Source organism: Lepisosteus platostomus, chromosome 4 (assembly GCF_059453375.1).
Source record: "Lepisosteus platostomus isolate fLepPlt1 chromosome 4, fLepPlt1.hap1, whole genome shotgun sequence".
NCBI lineage: Eukaryota > Metazoa > Chordata > Actinopteri > Semionotiformes > Lepisosteidae > Lepisosteus > Lepisosteus platostomus.
The window spans coordinates 25,954,262-25,976,607 of NC_142614.1; the positions used below are offsets into that span (position 1 = coordinate 25,954,262).

The 22,346-nt window shown below is 37.9% G+C and overlaps 1 protein-coding gene across 4 annotated transcripts; it reads right to left on the minus strand.

Moving 5' to 3' along the window:
• On the minus strand, positions 1–21,832 carry sh2d4a (SH2 domain containing 4A). 4 transcript variants are annotated; one of them, XM_088629216.1, is made up of 11 exons: positions 21,592–21,830; positions 19,580–19,645; positions 17,349–17,385; positions 16,870–17,221; positions 14,011–14,170; positions 10,132–10,294; positions 8,297–8,444; positions 5,879–6,089; positions 3,700–3,830; positions 1,226–1,446; positions 1–774 (listed from the first exon to the last, which is right to left on the minus strand). In XM_088629216.1, the coding sequence occupies exons 4-11, from the start codon at positions 17,042–17,044 to the stop codon at positions 682–684; spliced, it is 1,302 nt and encodes a 433-aa protein (XP_088485342.1). In that variant the 5' UTR covers positions 17,045–17,221; positions 17,349–17,385; positions 19,580–19,645; positions 21,592–21,830; the 3' UTR covers positions 1–681. The 4 variants fall into 4 exon arrangements, with proteins under 4 accessions (XP_088485342.1, XP_088485344.1, XP_088485341.1 ...); XM_088629218.1 differs by lacking the exons at positions 17,349–17,385; positions 19,580–19,645 and having other exon boundaries at positions 1,226–1,286; positions 1,379–1,446; positions 21,592–21,832; XM_088629215.1 differs by lacking the exon at positions 17,349–17,385.
• Between the last annotated feature and the right edge of the window lie 514 nt (positions 21,833–22,346).

Here is a 22,346-nt window from a genome sequence, read left to right on the forward strand (position 1 = left end):
TTGGGAAATGACCCTTCTTTATTCCAAACTCTTTACAGCTCTTAAGGTTATGATAAGGTTTGTAATTGGCTCATCCTCACCCTCAAGTATGTGAATTGTAGGACATTGAGCCTACAAAGAATGCCTTTTATTGGGGGGGGGAATTAGTTCTTGTTTGTAAACCAGTAAGTGGTCCTAGTTAGTAGTTTTTTTAGATAAAAATAAGGAATGAATCACTTAAGTAAACTAAAGGGGAGAGTGAACAATTTTTTCTTTGCTACATTTCAGGAGAACTATACTTACAGCAAAGTATTTTCAAACCAAAGACAAGAAACATTAATCAAGAAAGCTACTCAGTCTCTAAGGTTAAAGAAAGAATGATCTACTCAAGAGATGCAAAGGTGTAAAAGAGAAGACAAAAGCAAAGAAAAATGGCATACTACCCCCAGTCTCTATGCACTATTTGTTTCCAGTATATCACATATATTAATGCCTTTGAGAGGGTAGGGGCAAACATTTGGCACCATACTGCTGTTAAGAATCTAACAACTTAGTAACTGATACAATAGGATGGCTTTATTCAAGAGCTCTCACAAAAACAACACTTGCATGTTAAAAACGTTTTCTGCATATGCCTCATGATTTAAGGCACTTCATTGGTGAATTAAGGCATCTTTGTAGTTCCCTCCCCCTCCTCTCCCTTCAGCTGAAGAGTTCAGAGTAATCTGGACTTTCACACTTCTGGCCACTTGGCTGCAGGAGCTGCTCTCCTCCTGACAAGGTGATGGGCTCCACCTAGTGGCAAGATGGAATCACAACATGAGCATGCCATGAACTGCCTTTTCTAGGATTCATACGTGATAAAAAAATTTAAAGAAAAAGACCTACATTTTCTCTGATCAAACATTATTCCCAGTTTCAGAAAAGGAATTTGAAAAAAATTGACTACACCATTCAACATTGAGGCTTGGTAATACATATGAAATACTGATATTAAAGGGATAGTGCATTTTTGTGCACATCTGTCTTTGAGCCTAAAGAATTCTGCACTCAGTCTTAAGTGCTCCTGTAATGTATGTAATGTGGGAATTACAAACCCCAGTGATATCATCTGATATCTCAAATCTCTTCATGTCAGTATCAAATAATTCTTGAGTATCTGGCTGACTATTGACTATTCTTCAACTTCATAAAGCTAACAGCATACACACAAGAAAGAACATCAAGTGCACTTAATAGAATTTACCTTGTGGTACTCCACAAGCTCAGCGAGGGATGCATGCTTTAACTGGTCCACTCCCAGGAAGCTGTAGGAATTGTCAGAGGCATCAATGAGGAAATGCTTGTATCCTTCGTGGCAGCGGTAGGAGAGAACATATCCCGTGATCTTCTCGCTCACCCTGATGAGAAAGTGCCCAGGCCCCTCTGTGCTCAGCAGCTCCTCTGCACCCTGTCGAGTTATGACTCCTTCAGGGAAGACACAGTCTCGTAAGTGTTTAACTGCTGCAATCAAGGCTTTGAGTCAAAAAGCCCAGTGTTGCAGTTTTCTGCAATACATTTTACCTGATATAGCTACAATTAAACTTTCATTTTATATAAAACATTTATATGTAAAGGTGTACATCTATGAAAAGTTTCCCTTTAGTGCTAGAACAGACAGAAGGTAAAACGTTTTATTGCAGGTTCACATCCTGACTGTCTTTTCCCATTACTAATGGGTACTAATAAGGTAGAAGACTTAAGCTCCTTGAAACCAAAACTGTAGGAACGCTGCTGATCCACTTTAAAGCACTGTGCTGCTTGGCTCTCCCCGCTGTTAGACAAGTTAACTAGTCCTTGGATCAGTGCAGGGTCCCTGCCTGCTTCAAATCCTCCATCATCGCAGTTCAGAAGGACAGATTAACCTGTTTTAATGACTACAGATCAGTTTCACTTACATCTGCCATAATGAAAACTTTTGAGCTCTTGATACTCTGATACCTCAAAACAATTGGCTTCATATCTTGACCCACAATGTGCCTACAGCCACTAAGTCAGTGTGTGATGCTGTTAATATTCGCTACCACTATCCTGCAACATCTGGAAACTTCAGGAACACGCTACTCCTTTTCGTTGATCTGAGCTCTGCATTCAACACCCTCATCACAGCACTCCTCCACAATAAACGGTCTCACCTGAATGTTTCCCTCCCTACCTGCCAGTGGATCACCTCCTTCACAAATAAAAGGTAATGTGTAGATGGGCTCTTATTTATTTATTTATCAGACTGCTCATCCTCATTACTTGACTCCCTTTATACCAACGGTGACACCTCTAAACTAAAGACTAAACCATGAACAAAAGGGAAGTGAATGTCTGCTGGGATGGTGTGTCAACAGACTCAAAAGAGTGGAGTTTTCAGAATAACTCTCCAAAACCCATTACCTGGAAAATGACATTGTGGAGTGTTTCAACATTCTGGGAATAACCATCTCTAACACCCTCAAATGGGATGCAAATGATCAAGCATCATAAAGAGCACCAGAGATTGCTTTTCCTCTGTCAACTGAAAAATATAAGCTAAAAATCTCGATGTTTCCCAGCACCTTCTCTTTCCTTTCACACACAAACACAGCATGTAGTGTGTATTTAACTTTGGACCTGTGCATGTTCTTTTTGTGAAGTTTGTTTTATCGATTGTTTCTGTGTTTTTGCACCAAGACAGCAAATCAAATTCCTTGTACAAGTAAAGTACTTGGCAAATAAAGTGATCCAATTCTGATAACCTGGGCTCCCATTTCAACTAAGTGTCTTGGTTTTGAAAATAAGTTAATCTTAAGATGTTTTGACTGCAGTTTAAAACAGCCCGAGGTGTTTAGAGCATTAATTGAAATCCAGATATACTGCATTTTTGCAATGAGATCATAATTTAAAAAATGCTTTAATAACAAACCACAATACAACAATATTTTCCACCCAGTTCAAATAAGTTACACACCAGCCAGCAGAATTACCTAAACAATTAACTGCACTACTAGATGCAGCAAGAAATTCAGGTCTTTCCCCCAGGTAAATAAGACACTATGTCACCTTAATGTCACTGTATAAGATGTAGGCATATTTGATGTACTGTACATTTAAAAAATTTAATATTCAAAATGTAATATTATATTTAGTGTATTCATGTTTGTGTATGTAGTTCTACTTTAATTTCCATTGTGTATTGTTTTGCCTGTTTTTAGATTTGTAAAAGGCTTTGAGTTGACTGAATGAAATCTACTACATAAAAAAAGAATAAGTAAGATTAAAAAAAACATTTCTTAGAAGCATTTAAAAGTGGAAAATGATTTCACTAGGTAATTTTGCTATAAGCAGCAGTAAAGTGATTTTAAAAGTAATTGCTGAGAGGCAAATAATTGTCTTTTTTTTAACTTAATTCCAAAGATTACATTGTACATTGAGATTAAACTCAACAGGATAGTTTCTTTAAAAAATTACAAATCATGAAAGAATTTCTGTTTAGTTTGGTTATGCGTCTGTCCATTCTAGAGGACAACTGCAACACACTGTCCTCTGTGCACACCTCTGGGACATTAAACCAAGAGCTCAGTGCTTTAGTGGAAACTCCTGGAAACTCCAACAAAATGCTCTTCTGTATAAATGGGTACTTTCCAGGTCATCACTGTATAAGAATGTGCTCTCAACTGACTGTGTATAGATAAATACAGGTTTATTATATACCATGGAACCAAGGTGCGATGCAGTCCTGATCCTTGTCATAGCCAGCTCGAAGAGGAATCTGCTCTTCCTTGAACCACTTGATGATGACATCTTTATTGGAAGTGGACAGAGTCCTTCTCACAGCCAGTTTCCTGAAAATCGCAGGAAGATACCTACTCAGCGGGCTAATATTTAAACCAGTTGCAGATGAGCTCACTGAGGGAATGACAGGAGCAAACAGGGCAAAAGGAGTGCGCTCAGCCTGTGAGAGGCACTGTCTGTTATCTCGGTGCTGCTCCGGGTTTATTTTAGGGTAAGAAATGATATGTTTGCTGTATCTAATCAGTTCTGACAAGGTCGACAATCAGGCAAAGCAATAATTCAGGCAGGAAACTACAGCACAGAAAACTGAAGCTGCAAGGCCAGTTCACTTCCCTTTACCACACCCATCATCATAGATGAGTAATTCACTCCCTTTTGTTAACTGATAAACCCATTCTTGGGATCCCAAAGAATGGATTTCTAAAACTACTCCTGCAATCTGATTGGGCTGTTTGTTTAACTCCCTCCTCTTTACCATCTCCCCTAGTTTTCCTGGACATTATGCTTCCTCCCTGCCCAGGGATTGCAGACAGCCTGAATTTCAAAGGGTTTGCTTAGAGTAGCAGCTCCCAATCCTAGTCCTGGAGACCTGGTTTTTATTCCAGCCGAGCTCTCAGGTACACAGCTGAACCATTAATAATAGGATTAGCCACATGGGTTTTGACTAAACAATGGTGGATATTGCCTTTAACATATTGCCCAAAATCCCAAAGTTTTTAGTAGGAAAAAACATTCCAATCAAGCATCTCGTTAGTTCAATTAAGGCTTAAATTTGGTGATTACTCTCCTCCGCAGGTGTGTGGGCGTCCAGGACAGAACCGGGAGCCTCTGGCTTAGAGGACAGGGAAGACCACTGTAATATAGTGTACAATTGACACCAGTTTGCAGTTTTCCTGCCTGAATACGTCACTCTTTTAGCAGAAGATTCCCCATTGTCGAGCCAGAAAATTTGAATATACCTAAAAATAAAGATAAATCCAAAATACTTCAAACTACATAAACATGGTGAGAATTTAACAAAAAAAAACATGGTCTAATAATATGTCATTTCTGTACACAAAAACACTAAGTTTAAGTCATCACTATTTTTTTTTATTTTGAAGACAAGTCTCATTTTTGTTTTGTTCTAATCACAATTATACTAAATTATTTACTTTCTTAATTCATTTTAGGTTAAAGAACTTTATAGAGATAGCATATTAAAGTCACAAAAGTGAGCTTGTCTCCAAGAAACAAACAAGAAACCATCAAGTTACAATTTTAACAGTCCAATCACATTCCTCCCTGTACATTTGGGGACAGGGTAATAATATTTAATTTAAATTATATGTATTTAATATTCATCTTTCAAGATAACATTTACCAAAAGCATTCTGAAAATGTAAAAACAGTATATTGCATGTTCTTTGTGGTAGGTTATTGTTAAGAAAGACCTAGATTTTCTAAACTATTCTTACTATCCCCTGTGATCCCATGACCATATTGACAATCCTCTAGTTCCATAATCCTCCTTTTCCATAACTATAACACTATCGTAAGGCCTGTTGGTGTAGAACTACTTGGTGCAGTGTTGAATCCAGAAAAATCTTTATGGATTGGCACTGTATTATCTATGTTCCAGTCAATGGGTATAATCCCTGTCTTGGGTGACTGCTGGAAGTGTCTAGTTTCCTTTCATTTTTAAACTTCTTACTTCTTCTTTTTATTTCATTAACAAATTGATTAATTTTGACTATTTTCATTTTAAGTAGGTAGCTGCATCTGTGTGCGTAGGCTGCAAAGGAACAGGTTAAGGCTTATTCCACGCTGAAAGGAAAAGAAAAGAGACAACGTTTTGGCTGTGGAGCCTTCTTCAGGTGTCACACCTGAAGTAGGCTCCACAGCCGAAACGTAAAGTCTCTTTTATTTTCATTTTAGTTAAACAATAAAAAATACCTTAAGGGCCATATGCCACTATGTCTCATGGACACTGTATTTCTACATAATGCCTTATGCTCCCAAAGTCCAGGTAACCTTGAGCTTGACTGGTAACTCAGAAACAAGCTCTGACCCTTGAGACCGTGTCTGTTATATATTCAAATACAACTAGTCATCTTACCGGTGTAGCACGTTATTGTTAGTGGCCGTGCTCCTTTCTTTGGGTTTTGGGGGAGGAGAAGGTTTTGATGTTGGGTCTTCACCAGCAAAGGCTTTGGACATGGCTGCCACACGGCCCCGTTCCACAGCCTTGAGAGACAGCCTCTTGTAGTCGGCTCTGGCTTGCTTGGCTATAGACCTCCTTCGCTCATCAGCGGCTTTGGACTTCTGTACTGATCAGTCATACAAAGGAAAGAGTCTTTCATTTGATGAATTCCAACAAGACATCCATTCATCCATCTTCTAACTGCTTCTTCCAATTCAGGCTCGCGGTGGAGCCAGAGCCTATCCCAGCAAGCAACAGGCACAATGTTCAATACACCATGGACAGGATGCCAGTCCATCACAGGCCAGACGCACACTCATACCAGGGCCAATTTTCCCAGAAGCCTATTAACTTACCAGCAAGTGTTGGGACTGTGGGAAACCCGACTTCCAAGTGAAAACCACTGTGAACACGGGGAGAACATACAAAATCCACACTGATAGCACCCCACTTCCAGAACTGAACCCAGGGCCCCAGTGCGGCAAGTCTTGTTGCATGAAAATAGTAATATGAATGAGCTATTTTTCAAATGTATATTATATTTATATGTTTCAAAACTCTCTAAATAAAGAAAGTACCAACAGGTATAAGTTAGTATATATACAGTGGTGTGAAAAAGTGTTTGCCCCCTTCCCGATTTCTTATTTTTTTGCATGTTTGTCACACTGAAATGTTTCAGATCATCAAACAAATTGAAATATTAGACAAAGATAACACAAGTAAACACAAAATGCAGTTTTTAAATGAAGGTTTTTAATATTAAGGGAAAAAAAATCCAAACCTACATGGTGAAACCTATGTGAAAAAGTGTTTGCCCCCCCTGTTAAAACATAAATCAACTGTGGTTTATCACATCTTTGGAAAGCTGAGTTCAATTTCTCTAGCCACACCCAAGCCTGATTACTGCCACACCTGTTCTCAATCAAGAAATCACTTAAATAGGACCTGCCTGACAAAGTGAAGTAGACCAAAAGATCCTCAAAAGCTAGATATCATGCTGCGATCCAAAGAAATTCAGGAAAAAATGAGAAACAGAGTAATTGAGATTTATCAGTCTGGAAAAGGTTATAAAGCCATTTCTAAAGCTTTGGGACTCCAGTGAAACACAGTGAGAGCCATTATCCACAAATGGCAAAAACATGGAACAGCGGTGAACCTTCCCAGGAGTGGCCGGCTGTCCAAAATTACCCCAAGAGCGCAGCGACGACTCATCCAAGAGGTCACAAAAAAACCCACAACAACATCCAAAGAACTGCAGGCTTCACTTGCCTCAGTTAAGGTCAGTGTTCATGACTCCACCATAAGAAAGAGACTGGGCAAAAATGGCCTACATGGCAGAGTTCCAAGACGAAAACCACTGCTGAGCAAAAAAAAACATAAAGGCTCGTCTCAGTTTTGCCAGAAAACATCTTGATGATCCCCAAGACTTTTGGGAAAATACTCTGTGGACTGACGAGACAAAAGTTGAACTTTTTGGAAGGTGTGTGTCCCATTACATCTGGCGTAAAAGTAACACAGCATTTCAGAAAAGGAACATCATACCAACAGTAAAATGTGGTGGTAGTGTGATGGTCTGGGGCTGTTTTGCTGCTTCAGGACCTGGAAGACTTGCTGTGGTAAATGGACCCATGAATTCTGCTGTCTACCAAAAAATCCTGAAGGAGAATGTCCGGACATCTGTTCGTGACCTCAAGCTGAAGTGCACTTGGGTTCTGCAGCAGGACAATGATCCAAAACACACCAGCAAGTCCACCTCTGAATGGCTTAAGAAAAACAAAATGAAGACTTTGGAGTGGCCTAGTCAAAGTCCTGACCTGAATCCGATTGAGATGTTGTGGCATGACCTTAAAAAAAAGTGGTTAAGGCTCAAAAACCCTCCAATGTGGCTGAATTACAACAATTCTGCAAAGATGAGTGGGCCAAAATTCCCCCACAGCGCTGTAAAAAACTCATTGCCAGTTATCGCAAACGCTTGATTGCAGTTGTTGCTACTAAGGGTGGCCCAACCAGTTATTAGGTTTAGGGGGCAATCACTTTTTCACACAGGGCCATGTATGTTTGGATTTTTTTTCCCTTAATAATAAAAACCTTAATTTAAAAACTGCATTTTGTGTTTACTTGTGTTATCTTTGTCTAATATTTCAATTTGTTTGATGATCTGAAACATTTCAGTGTGACAAACATGCAAACAAATAAGAAATCAGGAAGGGGGCAAACACTTTTTCACACCACTGTATATATCATGGTATATAATAGTCTTATGGTATATATTAGTCTTTACGCCTGCGTGATCAGCATTAACAGCTCATTGCTTTGTCTCTGTTGAATACATACACGTCTCCTGCCACTCGGGATCGTCCCTGTCCTGCTTCTGCACTGACTGCTGGACCTCCTTGAGGTCCATGTAGATCTGCTGGGTCCTCTCCTCCTCCAGACGCCTCAGATCCTCCTCTGCTCTCTGACGCTCCTCTGCCTCCCTCCGCTGGCGAGGACAGTCCAGATAGCAAAGTCATGAGGACACCTCGTACAAACCCGTTTAAAATCAAAGAATCAAAACAGGATGTTCACAGAGGAATACAAGAATGAAGGACCTTTTCATTTAATTTTAAATACGCTTTCCAGTAAATTCACAAGGATTTTGACACACAGGTTTTAAAGCTACCAAACCAGCACTCTATCCAAATTGTTCTGATTTTGCATTCTACATGTTTCCAAGGTAGCTAAATTATTTCCAACTTAAGCTGCCATGGATAAAGGCATTAAATACTGTAATATTGCAATTGTCATATAATTATTGGTTATAATATATTTTATACACATTCCCAACCATAATATACATGTATATTTTAGTTTTAAAATTAATGTTTAACCTTAAGAGCATGTATTTTCTCCTAAGCATTTAATTTGACTCACTTGCATTAAAATATGAAACAACAATTTGTCACAGGAAACCGTTTTGCCCACTGAGATGAATTTACTGTTAGCTTCGTTATTTGTAACTGAATCTATACTGCCAGATTTATTTTGCTTTATTTTCTTTCACTGCTGTGCAAGGCTTGGAAAGGAATAAGGAAAGGCTGTGGCGAGGCTGCATGGCACCGCGGGCTCCTGGGGGCTGATAAGTAACGTTTTCAAATGTGAAGAAACACACTGAGAAAGGCACATTTGTACAGAAAAGACTTCTGTTTCAATTTTATGACAAGCATTTTGGAGTGAAAACAAATATCTTGATGGGGCTCTTTATTCACATTTTTGTACAAAAAATGATCATTAATACAGAATACAGGTGGCACAGTGGTTAGCACTGGAGCCCTGGGCTAATCTCCAGAACTGAGGTGCTATCTGTGTGGAGTTTGCATGTTCTCCACAGGTTTATGTGAGTTTCCTCAGGGTGCTCTGGTTTCCTTCCATAGTCCAAATAGATATTGATAGATTAATTGGCTTCTGGTAAAACTGGCTCCAGATGTGAGTGTGGGTCTATGTCTGTGTACCCTGTGATGGACTGGCAACCTATCCAGGGTGTATCCTGCCTTGCACCAGTTGCTTGCCTGGATAGACTCCAGCTCCCACATAACCCTGTATTGGGTAAAGTGGTTAGAAAATGGATTGATGGACTAAGGATACAATAGCTCAGATTCATATTTAGAAATCTCACAAGTTTTGCTGAAAACTCAAAGTCAAGCCATGCAACATTTGTAACAAGAATATCAGCCTATAATATCACCCTTTCCTTCTTCCTTGATCCTTTCGTAACAGAACCTTTTGCTTTGTGCCGCGAGCACCTCCGTGTTCATATTAACCACTCTTACCGCAAGGATCTCAGGTCATGAAACCTTTTTATCAGTGGATAGGACTACTTCATATGATTTTTTTTTTGCAAATGTTCTGTGCATGTAGTTTCCCCTCCATGCTTCTATCTTTCCATATCATTTGCAAACATTAGCAGGCATTTAAGATCTACAGCATGTGAAATCCACATGTATGTCAACCTTTCAGACTTTTTTTTGTGGGTGTGAGTATATGGCAGTTCATTTTGCAGCCCTCGTCTTTGGCTTTCACTCTTCCATGTCGATGTAGCCCCTTTTGTGAAAGAGACCCGGTAACCGCTGTGCCTGTGAGTTTTGAGGGCCCTCCCTGGCCCTGTGTGAAGCCAGGGGGTGACTGGGTACCTTTAACTCCTGTTCGGCTCTCCTCTTCTCCTCAGCAGCTGCCCGTCTTGCTTGCTCTTCTTTCTCTGCGGCTTCCTTCTTCCACACGTCGAAGATGCCCATCTGCGTGTCCATCAGGTACGTGTTGGAGAACCTTTTCACCAGCTCCTCCTCCTTCTTGGCCCTTTCCAGACAGACGTGACGGTACCGAAAAAAGAACCAACAGATGAGACCAGAAATGCACACATTCTAGGAGACAAAGAAAGGAACCACACTCTAGTTCACAGTGGGATGTCAAGGCATGACAGAGGTATAAAGTGCTTCCCGCAAAAGAGAAAAAAAACTGAAAGTTTTGTTCACAGTTTCCACAGAGCGAAAACCAGAAAACTGAATGAGGTTGTAATAAAACAAGGGAACAAGGGCCTGCCACTAAGGGCCACCATATCCGCCATTTACATGACTTTTTATAAAGTGTGTAATAATTAATTCAATGGAATGTGGGAATGTTCACTTTGGATTTATATTTAAATAGGGTCTCCTTGTCCTGAAATGTGTGTTGAGCAGACTAGAGAGGTGGTGGTAACTACAACACTTGTGCAGTGTTTGTACTAAGTTTGGATAGAACACTGTCAGCGTCGTTTTAGCTCCTAGGAAACCAAGTTTTTTTTGTTTTCGGTGATCAATTGTTTCACTGTCTGAACCTCGCACCGTAAAGACAGGAGTTCATCCTGGCCCTTGTGTTTAAATGTTTTTGGTCATCCATGGTATTTCTAATGGGTCACGCTCTAGATGTGCAGAAGATAATAAATTGCTGCCCTTTAAGCCCTAAGAAATTCTTGTAGTTTTGTCGCTTAAACTTATTAAGGATGTAAGTAATTTAAATGCTGCTTTTTAGCAGCTGAAAGCTAATCGTAACAGAGGTATGGATTATGATCCCTGGAAGTGAAGAGATTCGGATAAGAATTTCAGTGATCTGCCTTATGCATGTTTACATCAGAACAAATCAGATGTTTCTTAACTGCACAGGACTAAATAAAGCACTGAGAGGGTGTTCCACTTTTCAGATTACACGTTTCTAAAATATAAAAATAAAAAAGGGTTATGTACTTTAAAGTGCTTCCTGCCTGGCCAAACTGTGAGTCAGAGTCAGCTTAAAATATTTAACTTTGAAAGGTTAGTGTTTTGTGTTATGGTAATTTCTACACAACATTAACAGTAAAAGGGAACAAATTTAGTTATGATTCAAATGTCGCACACTTGGGTGACTTTCCGCAAAAAAGGATAAGAATAAAGGAACATTTAAATTAGGCTAATCTTTGGGCATATCACACATAGCCACATGCTTATTCCATTATTCCATCCTGTGCAGTAGTGTAACTGTTTTCATATCCATACATGTAATTTAAAAAAGACCCTAAGGTGTTGAAAAGCTAATTTTTATATAGGTCATTATACTCCATGTGTATCCAGGAAAATTCTAGTAAACAGACATCAAGCTACAGTGCTACATACAAATTCAGTTGTCTTTATCCAAAAAGTGCTAAATTCCATCATTTAAACTGTGACAAGACTTGAAATCATTCTTCCTGGCACCTACCATCAGCTATCTAAAGCCAATGCAGCAACCCTATCTGTGGATGGCCCTGTACTTCAATTTCAAACTAAATTGAAGAATTCGGGGGTGATATTTTATCCAGGCTAGACTTTGACCCACTTGTGCAAAATGTGCAAAAAACATAATTCTACCATCTCAGAAATATTGCCAGACTACATCCTATATTGTCTCTGACAGAAGCAGAAAAGCTGGTCAACACATTTTTCTTTTCCAGAATTGATTACTGTCCTTTTCACTGGGGTATCTAAATCCACACAGAACAAACTTCAGTACGTCTACTGCAATTGTTCATATTACTCCTATCCTGGAATCCTTGCATTGGCTTCCTATCAGGTTTTGCTTTATTCAAAATCTTCATGCTCATATTTTAGACAGTAAATGACGGGGCACTTCAGAACTTGACTTAATATCTTCCAACTCCCCATCTTGCAATCTTCATCTGTCTGATTGTGGTCTCCTGTTTGTCCCCCAAGCGCTATGCGCTATATAAAATAAAGTTTATAATTATTCATTCTGAACATTAGGACAAACAGAAAAAAATCATTTATTTTTATTTGCTGCAAGGGACTGTGCTCTAAAATTGTGTGGCGGTAATTGTTCCAATGGCTCATGGGGCTACATGCTTTTAGTCTGTGGTAAAGTGGCCTTAAGTTTACTGTTCTTTTTACATTACGAAGTCCTTACAAGGGAAGAGATACCATGATCTTGGAAAACTAGAAAAGTAAATATGAATTAAAGGCACTCCCTGGGTAAGTTACAACTAAAATGAGAGTCCAGAAAATGCTAACCAAAACATGGCACCTCTTGTCCTTCAGAGCAATACTCAAATTAACTCAAGTCCATAATGAAAGAAAATCATAGGAACACAGGTTTAAAGGTGAAATACATACTCATAGTATTCACATGAGAGACTGGAGGGATACATGTTTTGAAGTCCCATATTTCATGTTTTTAATTTTAAATAGGTCAAAGCAATGCTACAAACAAAAAAAAGGAAAAAAACTTATTATTAGTTAAAATTCTATTACAGAAAAAGGTGTGTTTTTTTGTTTGTTTGTTTAAATGATTATCATGGAAATTCTAAAAATGACTACTCAGATTTTTTATTTTCCACTACTAATGTAATCTGATATCTAGTACAACCCTAGCTCAGTCAGTACCTTTCCCAAAAATTCTGGTTGCTGAGCTCAATCAGAAGTCACATTCAAATTTACTGTACAACGTACCCCAAAATATTTTTGGAAAAAACATCAGAATCAGCATGCTGGAGCTCTATTTTGAAACAGTCTATCTTACACTCTAGACATCACTTTGAAATCAAAATGCATATATCAGCTGTTTTACATTTAGCAGAGAGTGCAGTGCAATGAAAATTCAAAATCCTCAATTCAAAAAGAGGGAACACTAATTTATTTAAGGCACTGTTCTGCTTCCTAATCTTTTCATTAAACATTAAACACTTTTCTAATATTGCTTGAAACAGGAAGTACTGTACTGCAAAACCTTTTAATACATATCATTGTTCATTGTTTACTTTGTGATTGCTTTAAAATCCTGGACAGTGCGGTGTGGATTAGGATACCATGCTGCAAAACATGCTAGCAACCAGGCAGCAGAACAACAGTAGTTGAGCTAACAAACAAGTTATATTACAAAAGCAGGAAGATTTTCCTTGTGTTTACCTGAAGAAACAAACTGGAAAAATACTTCACACACACCCTCTGATCTTAGTCAGGCATATTGTGTTTCTGCTATGTAATAATATGTGCAAGGTCATACTTTGGTTGTAGGTTATATTAATCTACAACTTTGGTTGTAGGTTAGATTTTAAAAAAATGTACCTCTAACTTGTGTTCTCCTCTAACAGGTTGTGAGTGTCCAAAAACATTCTAGGATGCACAAAAGTTTAGAAATTAACAGTTTAACTTAATCATAAATAACGCTTGCAAATAGAACCATGCAGTTCAGCAGAACTGTGTCATTTGGACAAGATATTCTGTTGGGGAGTTATTGTAGCAGACATTATTGCATTAATTTAATTTTTATTGCTAGCTCTTAGCAACATTGTAATGTGGAACAATATTTTTTGTTATGCCATTGCAAATTAAATAAAAGTTATATTATATGTATATAAAATTTTCAGGAATATTTTTAATATAGTAATTTAGTTATATATAATAGCGTCAACTTGGTAGTTTGATCTTGACTGTATTATGTAGTTTTATGACAATCCATTTTGGACACAACTTATTCAAAATACCAAAACTATAGAAACTTTCCAGTACCTGATTTCCTCTCCTTCTTTCTGTGCTTGCTGGCGAGCTCTCTCCGTTATGATCTCATCACAGATCTGATCATAGGGCTTGTCCGCGGGATGCTCTCCCATAACCCAGACCCAGACATCACAGTCTGATCCCAGCAGCCATGATATGGACTTTCCACTGGCTGCAACTCAAAAACATTTATTCTAAATAAACAGAGTCCATCCTGCTGGTGTTCAAATAAGCAGAGCAGACATCGAGACATAGGACAGAACACCAGGGGGACACAGAGCAGGCAAGCGCAGCAACACCCCAAATTATGATTTTGTCAGAAAATATAGTGACAACCATGGAGATTTGTACAAATGTCTATTACCGATCCCATGATGTCAGAAAATGGAACAACTTCACCAACAGTGGGAGTGCTCTTTGCAAGATGGGGCACAACTTCATAAAACTGAACTGATGGACGCAGAACAGATTAAGGGAGGGAAAAAAATAGCATCTGTGGGATACACTAGAATTAAGGAAGTCTTATCAAAAAGTGTAGACAAAGGTACTTTACATGCACAATGTCACATTTGCATAGCTTGTTTTTTTTCATCCTGCTGCAGGCCAGTTTTACACAGTATGAGCAATATGTTGTCCATTTTTAAATATTTTTTGTTCACTTAAATCAAGTCTTACTGAAGACTTACAACATAGACTGTGAAGGCACTCTTAAAATAGTTTTAAACAAGACAAAGACAAATACTTTCAATCAGGCTTTCCTAGGAAACACTCCTAACAAAAATATTTTACATTCTTTAAAAGACAAAATGAGTATACAGGTAACTTGTGTGCAAGATAAGTTGGAAAAAGACATGTTTTTTAGAAATAACCACCACATGCTTTTATTGTTAAAGATAAAAATCTAGGTCACAGGTACTGTACCAAAGGACCGCTTTAATGAAAAAATATGAACAGCAGCACCTGGTTAAAAACGCATTCTAAAATACACAAAGAATAGAATTTCTGTAATGTATAACATTATTAGATCACTTTATAAGCCATATACAATTTCTTGTATTAGGAATTAGTCTTTTTCGCATACCCCAGCTTGCTCTCCATGAGACACAGACATGAAGAGAAGCTTGGGGTCAGAGCGCAGGGTCAGCCATTGTACGGCGCCCCTGGAGCAGTTGGGGTTAAGGGCCTTGCTCAGGGGCCCAACGGAGTAGGATTTCTCTGCCGGCCGCGGGATTTGAACCGGCAACCTTCCAGTCACAGGCGCAGATCCGTTGCCACAGTGTCACCCTCCGCCCAATTTATTATGACAGGAGACAAACATTCCCATATAGGCAATAAAAAGTACTTGCCACATTCAGCAAACTGTATATTATTCTTTACAGTTTCATTCTTTTCTTAAAAGTATGCACTTTATATAGGTCCATGTACAGTGCATTCACCTTACAACAGAGCAGCTTGTTTTGCTGTTTTTTAACACAACTCATTTAAAAAAGTGAAATGCTGTATTGGTATAAACACTATGTTCATTTCCATTACATTTGAAGTATTGCATCCACTTTTAGTGGAACACTATGTTATGCTACAAAACAAAACAAAAATGTTTTGTAATCAAATATTGTGAAAAAAGAACAGTTGCTTCTCTTTAAGCATTTACCATACAAATAATTTAAGTAAAATATAGTGTAAATTAACTTTTGTTCCATTGGTAGCAAAACAATTGACTTTTATTGCATTGGTAGCAAATATTACTACACCAGAGATTGAAAACAAAGGTAGTGGGATTTTGTGAACGTTTCAATGCACAGGCTTACTTCCTTGAAAATTACTAGTGGATTTGTTCTGCTACAGTATGTAATTTAAAATGCTTTTACAGATGATCCCTGCTTAATTTTATATTTATGGGGAAAAAAGTATTTATGTACAGCTTGTGCATCTTCTCTTTACTCTAGGAAATTGAGTATAATTGAGATATAATAATAATATCAGTCAGATCTGGGCAGCGTCAGCAGTCTGTTCCAGTTCGAGGAGGTGACATTTCAGTACTCTCTTTACAGGGAAAGACCTGGTATGGATTATACAAATTCAACAGGATGCTCACCTGGTGCTTACACATGCCGTTAACACCAGGAAAACATCTTTTGACTTCTATCTTGCAATCTTTATTTTGCATTTTTGTGCAAATGATGTGAGCATACCGTAAGCCCCACTGAGCAGCAGCACAACCACCCCTGTTTAATCAGCCCCCATCCCCAGCAACCACACTGAAAGAAACATTAGTCAGCCCACAGAAGCAATTAATTAAGGAAAAATGTAATTAAGTTAATGAACAACTTTTGAACTACTGGCTAAACAAACCAGGGACTGCATATTTTGCTAAACCAAAGACTGTTTTTTTATTTACATAACAAACCATTGCACCCCCCCTGAAAGAGACGCTTGCAAATTTAAAAATGTGCGATGATCAATCCATGCTGTGGTGAAACCTTTGACTCCGATGCTTGTCCTTGGGTGAACGTTTTTAAAAATAAAACCCGCGCTAGTTCACGTTGCAAACAACTGCTGTCTACTGCAGTCACAGGTCTCTTCTATTTTAACAAGCCTTAATATAATAAATTTCCTATAGAAATGCGCTCCCCAAGCCAAAAAGTATATAACTTATAAATGCTTGAATATCTAGAAATTTGGAAGTGAGACAAGGAAAATTCTACAATACACACACATGCAGTGGTACATGTGGAGGAAACTGCAAGGTGTAGATTGACTGTTCAAAGTTCTTCCATTGTATCCACATCTCCTAAACTGCTGTTAGTCTTTATCACGTCTACATACAGTATACAATAACACAACCTAGTAAGAGGTCTGAAGATACCGTACCTTTCTTAGGCTTCCTCTGAGCCAGCTCCTGTTTCTCCAGCTTGACCTCTCTCTCTTTCCATCTCCGAACTTGCTCTTCTCTCATCTTAAAGAAGAGGATCTGTTTCTGCTCCTCGTTCAGCTCTGCCAAGAGCTCAGGCTCAATGTACATATCCGCCAAAATCTGCTGCAGCATGTTTTCAGACGTGGATATACAGTGTCACCGAAGAGCAAAATGAGGGAACACAGTGCTCAGTAATTTCCACAGAGAGCTGGAGAGCAGGAACTCCTGCAGGTAATTGTATGCTTTAGAATGGGCCACTGTAATTATAATCCTTGTGAAGGATGTCCCATTACTGTGGCTTCAGCCGTTCTGCAACAAAACAAGTTGAAGGTTTTATGTTTAAAATTAAGCACCATAAGCATAACCTTAGAAGTCTATTTTTAGACTACTTATTTTTAATCCTAATATATGCTGGAATATAAGGAAAACACCCTACTTATATTCAGAAGAGCAGCTGGAATCTTGACGTTTAGCTGAATTCAAATAAAAAAAACAGGACATTTTCAGAGTACAACAAAAGAAACTGTGGAGAAGTTCTAAAACAGAATAAACTGAATATATCGTTTACTCTGTCTACAGATTTTCCTTTTGTATGTCCTATAGAAATTAAAACCACTCCTGCTGTGACTACAATCAAAATACATATTCAGTACAGATTACTACAAAAATATTAATGATAGATAAGATTATTTATTGTCTTGTTATCTGATGATGATGTCATCTGATCTTGGATGTCAATGCACAAACTAACTTTTATAGCTGTACTAAGTCTCTGAATTGTCCTATTTTCTAACATATAATCAACATCTCATTCATTCTTGCTGTGGTAAGAGAGGAAGCATGCTTTTATTAGTTATTTAAGATTGCCTAAAGTATTTTACAAGCAAGGATATTGTTACAAATGGGGAGATACAAAAATGGTGAATTTCAGGAATTGACAGGGCGGTTTACTCAATAAGTAAAACAATTATTCATAATTCCCAACATACAAGTGATTTTTCCAGGATGTACCCAAGCAGTTGGTTTAATTAGGGGCACATGAATTCTTACTCTTTTCACCAAAGCTGTGCAAGAGAGTAATAATTTAGGTACCCTTGATTAAACAAATATTTATTAATAATGACAATACAAACACCATGCTACATACAACAAAACATACAATGTATTTACAGTATGTAAATACAAGGCGTTTCAGTGGCCTAATATCCTACTCACCCAGAAAAACCCATACTTCAACTAAGTATTAAAATTTGAATGCCTACAGGGGCCAAATAAGAGATAAGCTGCCTTCTAAATAAATGCAATACAACCAGTTAAACCTCTCTCTCTGTAAAACCCAGTTGCCACAAAATAAATGGGAGCCTATCTCCCCGTTCTAGAAATGCCCCCACAAACAGGAAAGATGCCTCTAACTGAGATACAGTATCTTTTACCCAGGAAACCCAAGTTCCCTAAAAACTCTGAATAGCAAGCCCTCTCCAGCAAAATTCAAATACTTGGCTCCAGTCGGGTTTGGCTATGATGATCGTGAAGTAGGGACGCTCACCTGGCGCAAACTTCCAAGTTCCGACTCCTGACTCCCCTCTTGTTGATTCACCTTCTTTCCTCTCCTCTCTTCTTCTCTTTCTGCCCTCTTCTACCCCTCTGTTGTCTAATTGCGATCACACTAGTTATCAATCATTTACCCACAACTTAATTAACTAGGTAAACCAAGGTAAACTTTCCAATTCTTTTTGTTCGGGAATTCCCCCACAATTCAGCAAACATCCCCTCTCCTTGGAAGCTGGAAATGTTTACACTGCCAGGTGTTACTAAATTGATCTAAACTCTTAAAGAAGCTTCCTAGTCACCTACAGCTCTAACAATATCGAGAAGAAGTTCAATATTAAGAAGATACTGAAATCTGGATTGCAGAAACCTCAATAAATGGCCCCCTATTAGAGATTGTGGGTGTCATCGAATAAGGACATTCACAGTAGTTAACACATTGCATTCAACTTAATCCACACAGGAGGGGATCTATAAAGTACAATTCTCAACTGAATTATGCAATGACCAAGAGAAAGAAGATTCTATGGTCTGAAAAGACCACAATTGACTCCTTTAGTCTTAACACTTAACACAATGTTTGGCACAAGCGTAACACCACACATCATCCTGAGAACCGTTTTCCCTGCTGTGAAGCATGGTTGCGGCAGCTTCACTGTGTTAGTGCTTGGAATACTTGTGAAGACAGGACGCAAAGTGGAAGTAGCAAAGCACAGAAAAAGAAACAGACCAGAGACTTGGGAGACTTGCAAGGAAAAATTGACAAAAATTGGTGTCCAGGGGCGGAAAGCTGGTGGAGATTTAATCCAAGAAGACTCCCAGCTGTGATTTCTGCCAAATGTGCCTCTCTCAAATATTGACTTAAGGGAGGTGAATACTTATGCAATCAGTTATTTTCCGTTTTATTTTTATCATTAATTTAGGAGGATCAACAGAATTTGGGTTTCACTTTGACATACAGTGTTTAGTGTCAATGGCAAAAGATTCCAGTTAAATACATTATGATTCCACATGGTAACAAATCAAAATGTGAAAAAGTCCAAGTGCTGTAAACAGTTTTGATCGCAACTGTAAAAACTTTGAAGTCAAGGAAAACTTCTGGGGTTAAAAAAGAATCACCTTTGATGAGTTGTATCTCATGAATGGATGTCAGCCAGGCCAAATATTTACATTCTAGGTATTTCCCTAAAAGACAAAACAAGCATGGAAAGCTGAACTAAAATCAAAGCAGGTTGAGGTTATGGTAATTTAATATTGAAAGACCTTTGATAATACCAACTTCGTAGGTAATATGACTTTTTTTTTAATTATGCTTTGTGCATGTGAAAGTTATAAGCCCATTGAATAACAGCAATACTAAAAATACAAATGCAAAAGTGCACAAATTGAGCTTCTTAAACTGCTTCACAATTGGCTCCACTAGCCCATATTCATTATGAAACAATTAAACAACAGGCAAAAACCAATACAGTGTATTAACCAATATTAAAATAATATGAAATAACTATGCCTGTCAAGACTTCATAAATGATTTAATGAGTCATTCTCCAAATATTTCCATTCCAATGGGAAATTTTAAATGATTTCAAAACATAACCATGCTTATACCTCTCCATTCAGAGGCAAAATACATTTGTTTTTCCTGCTAGAATATTACCTTGACATGAAAGTCCATTCAGCAACCAGATAAAGAAAGCAAGAAACTGTTACAGTCATTCAAGCTGTGCGAGTAGATTGGTACCCTTCTGTTGTTTCTTCATTCAAAATGTAGATTCTGCTCAAAGACTGTATAATTATATTGGTTGCCCTGACTCCAGATATTACAAAGGCACATTATGTGCGCTCCAGGATGCATTTTTTATGGAAAACAGTTAATAATATAAAATTATTTGGAGATCATGTAACAGAATTTAATATAATACTAACTTTATGTGAACTCTTTAAGAGTTACCACACTTCCTGTGACCTCAAGCTGGTTCTGTAAATTCACATTTTGTTTGCTTTTTATTTAACTAGATGCCTAGATTTCCATCTTTAACACTTACAATTTTAGAACGCTGGAAACTAATTTCTTTGTAGCAAAAAGATTTAAAAAGTGGGCCTAAGCTTCCCCTTATGTCTGCTGTGCATTTAGGCAAAGACTGCATTTCGCTTTAAAATGATTTGATCCCCAAAATATAAACAAAGTACAACAAGGAAGTGCTGAATGGGTTAACCCCGTGTGAAAATCTAGCCGTGCAAATATTTAAAAGCTAAAATAAGATAAAGATAATCCCGGCGAAAATTCCATTTGAATTTAAAAAAATCGAAACAATACACGTTGAAATACGACGTATCCAACTGCATGGGCTAAAAAAACCTTTGAACATACAATTGGGTTTCGAGACACTACCAATAACACACAAACACAACAAATCTAAACACAATAGGCTACGTCACAAGTCTGAAAGAATCCCGTGTTCAATTATTGGCTTTCATTTCAATCATTATTATGAGATTTTAAAGTTTGCGCATTCAATAGTAAAGTAACTTTTATGCGTGTTTCTTTTGGTCATACTGTGAGGACACGACGTTGGAGTAAAGAATTAATGGCAAATGCTTGCTTCTTTGCAAAAACGGTCCAGGACTCTCAAAACAGCTTTAGCAGAAAGGAAATAAATATATTACTCAAATATTGTGTTAGAAGCATTTTTTCTTAATGTATAAGAAACAATCCTTCCTATGCCAAACTACTTAGACTACAATGCTAGTTAGAATCGATACGCCCAAAATACTCGAATAATCAACAAATTACGTTTGCCCGCATAGCCAGAAGTCTGTTGTGCAGTAAAGGATACGTCAATATAAAGGATTTATGCAATTTAGTGATAGCCCGACACAATGAAAAAGATTAGAATAATCTCGTTGGTTTTTCTTTGCATTGAAATGAATTCATTCATTGCTTTGCATTGAGATTTTCGTTGGAAATGGAAAGTACTTTCATTTACTAAAAATGGTTTACAAAAAAGACATTTTCAGAGACAGAAAGAACTCCCCATGAAAAATTGTAACTACGCTAAAAACATTGATAAATGTCACACAACGCTGCTCCATACTAAGAAAATAAAACGAGATGAAAAGAAAAATCTTACCATGAGTTCAAACCACTCCCGTCCCTTGCCCTTTTCTCCCTTTTAAAGACAACTTTACTTCCCCAAGAAACCTGACTTTTAACTTTCCGGCAATGTGTCTTCAACGTCTCGTGACATTTCTGTACACCATATACCATGAAGCAATTTCGTTTTATCTTTCTTTGTCCGTTTGTTTTGTCGTACACGTCACATCCAACGCCCAATGCCGAAAGTAAGCTTCAACCCAAGAACACCTCTGTTCCAGGTATTACGAAAGGCTGCTGCTAAATCTCTGTTTATGGTTTCCCCCCGCCTTCTTATTGATCTGTTACATGAACAGATTGCAAATTTAATTGATTTTTTTAAATACAAAATTGCGTATAAACAGTATTTAATAGCTACCTATTAAGAATGATCAAAAGTACAGCAGTAGTTTTGTAATTGTAGTATTTTCTTTTGGGACGTACACATTACAAAGGTTAACTCTCAACACAAATGATGCATTCAGAATGTCTCTCCAAAGCTAACATTTACAGAGTAATATATTATGTTTCCTGTGTCGAGATGCAGGTATAGGTGTAAAAATGATAACTGTAGGGTTTTTGAAATCCGAGGCTAGTAATTCACAGATTTTCCCACTTTCACTTTTGTATGTTTGTGTGAACATGTGTTTGTGTTGTGTACACATAGTATCACAGACTCCCATGAAATTTAACCCTACATATACTGTACTAAGCACACAATTTCTAACTATTAGATCAGGTACTGCATGCCTG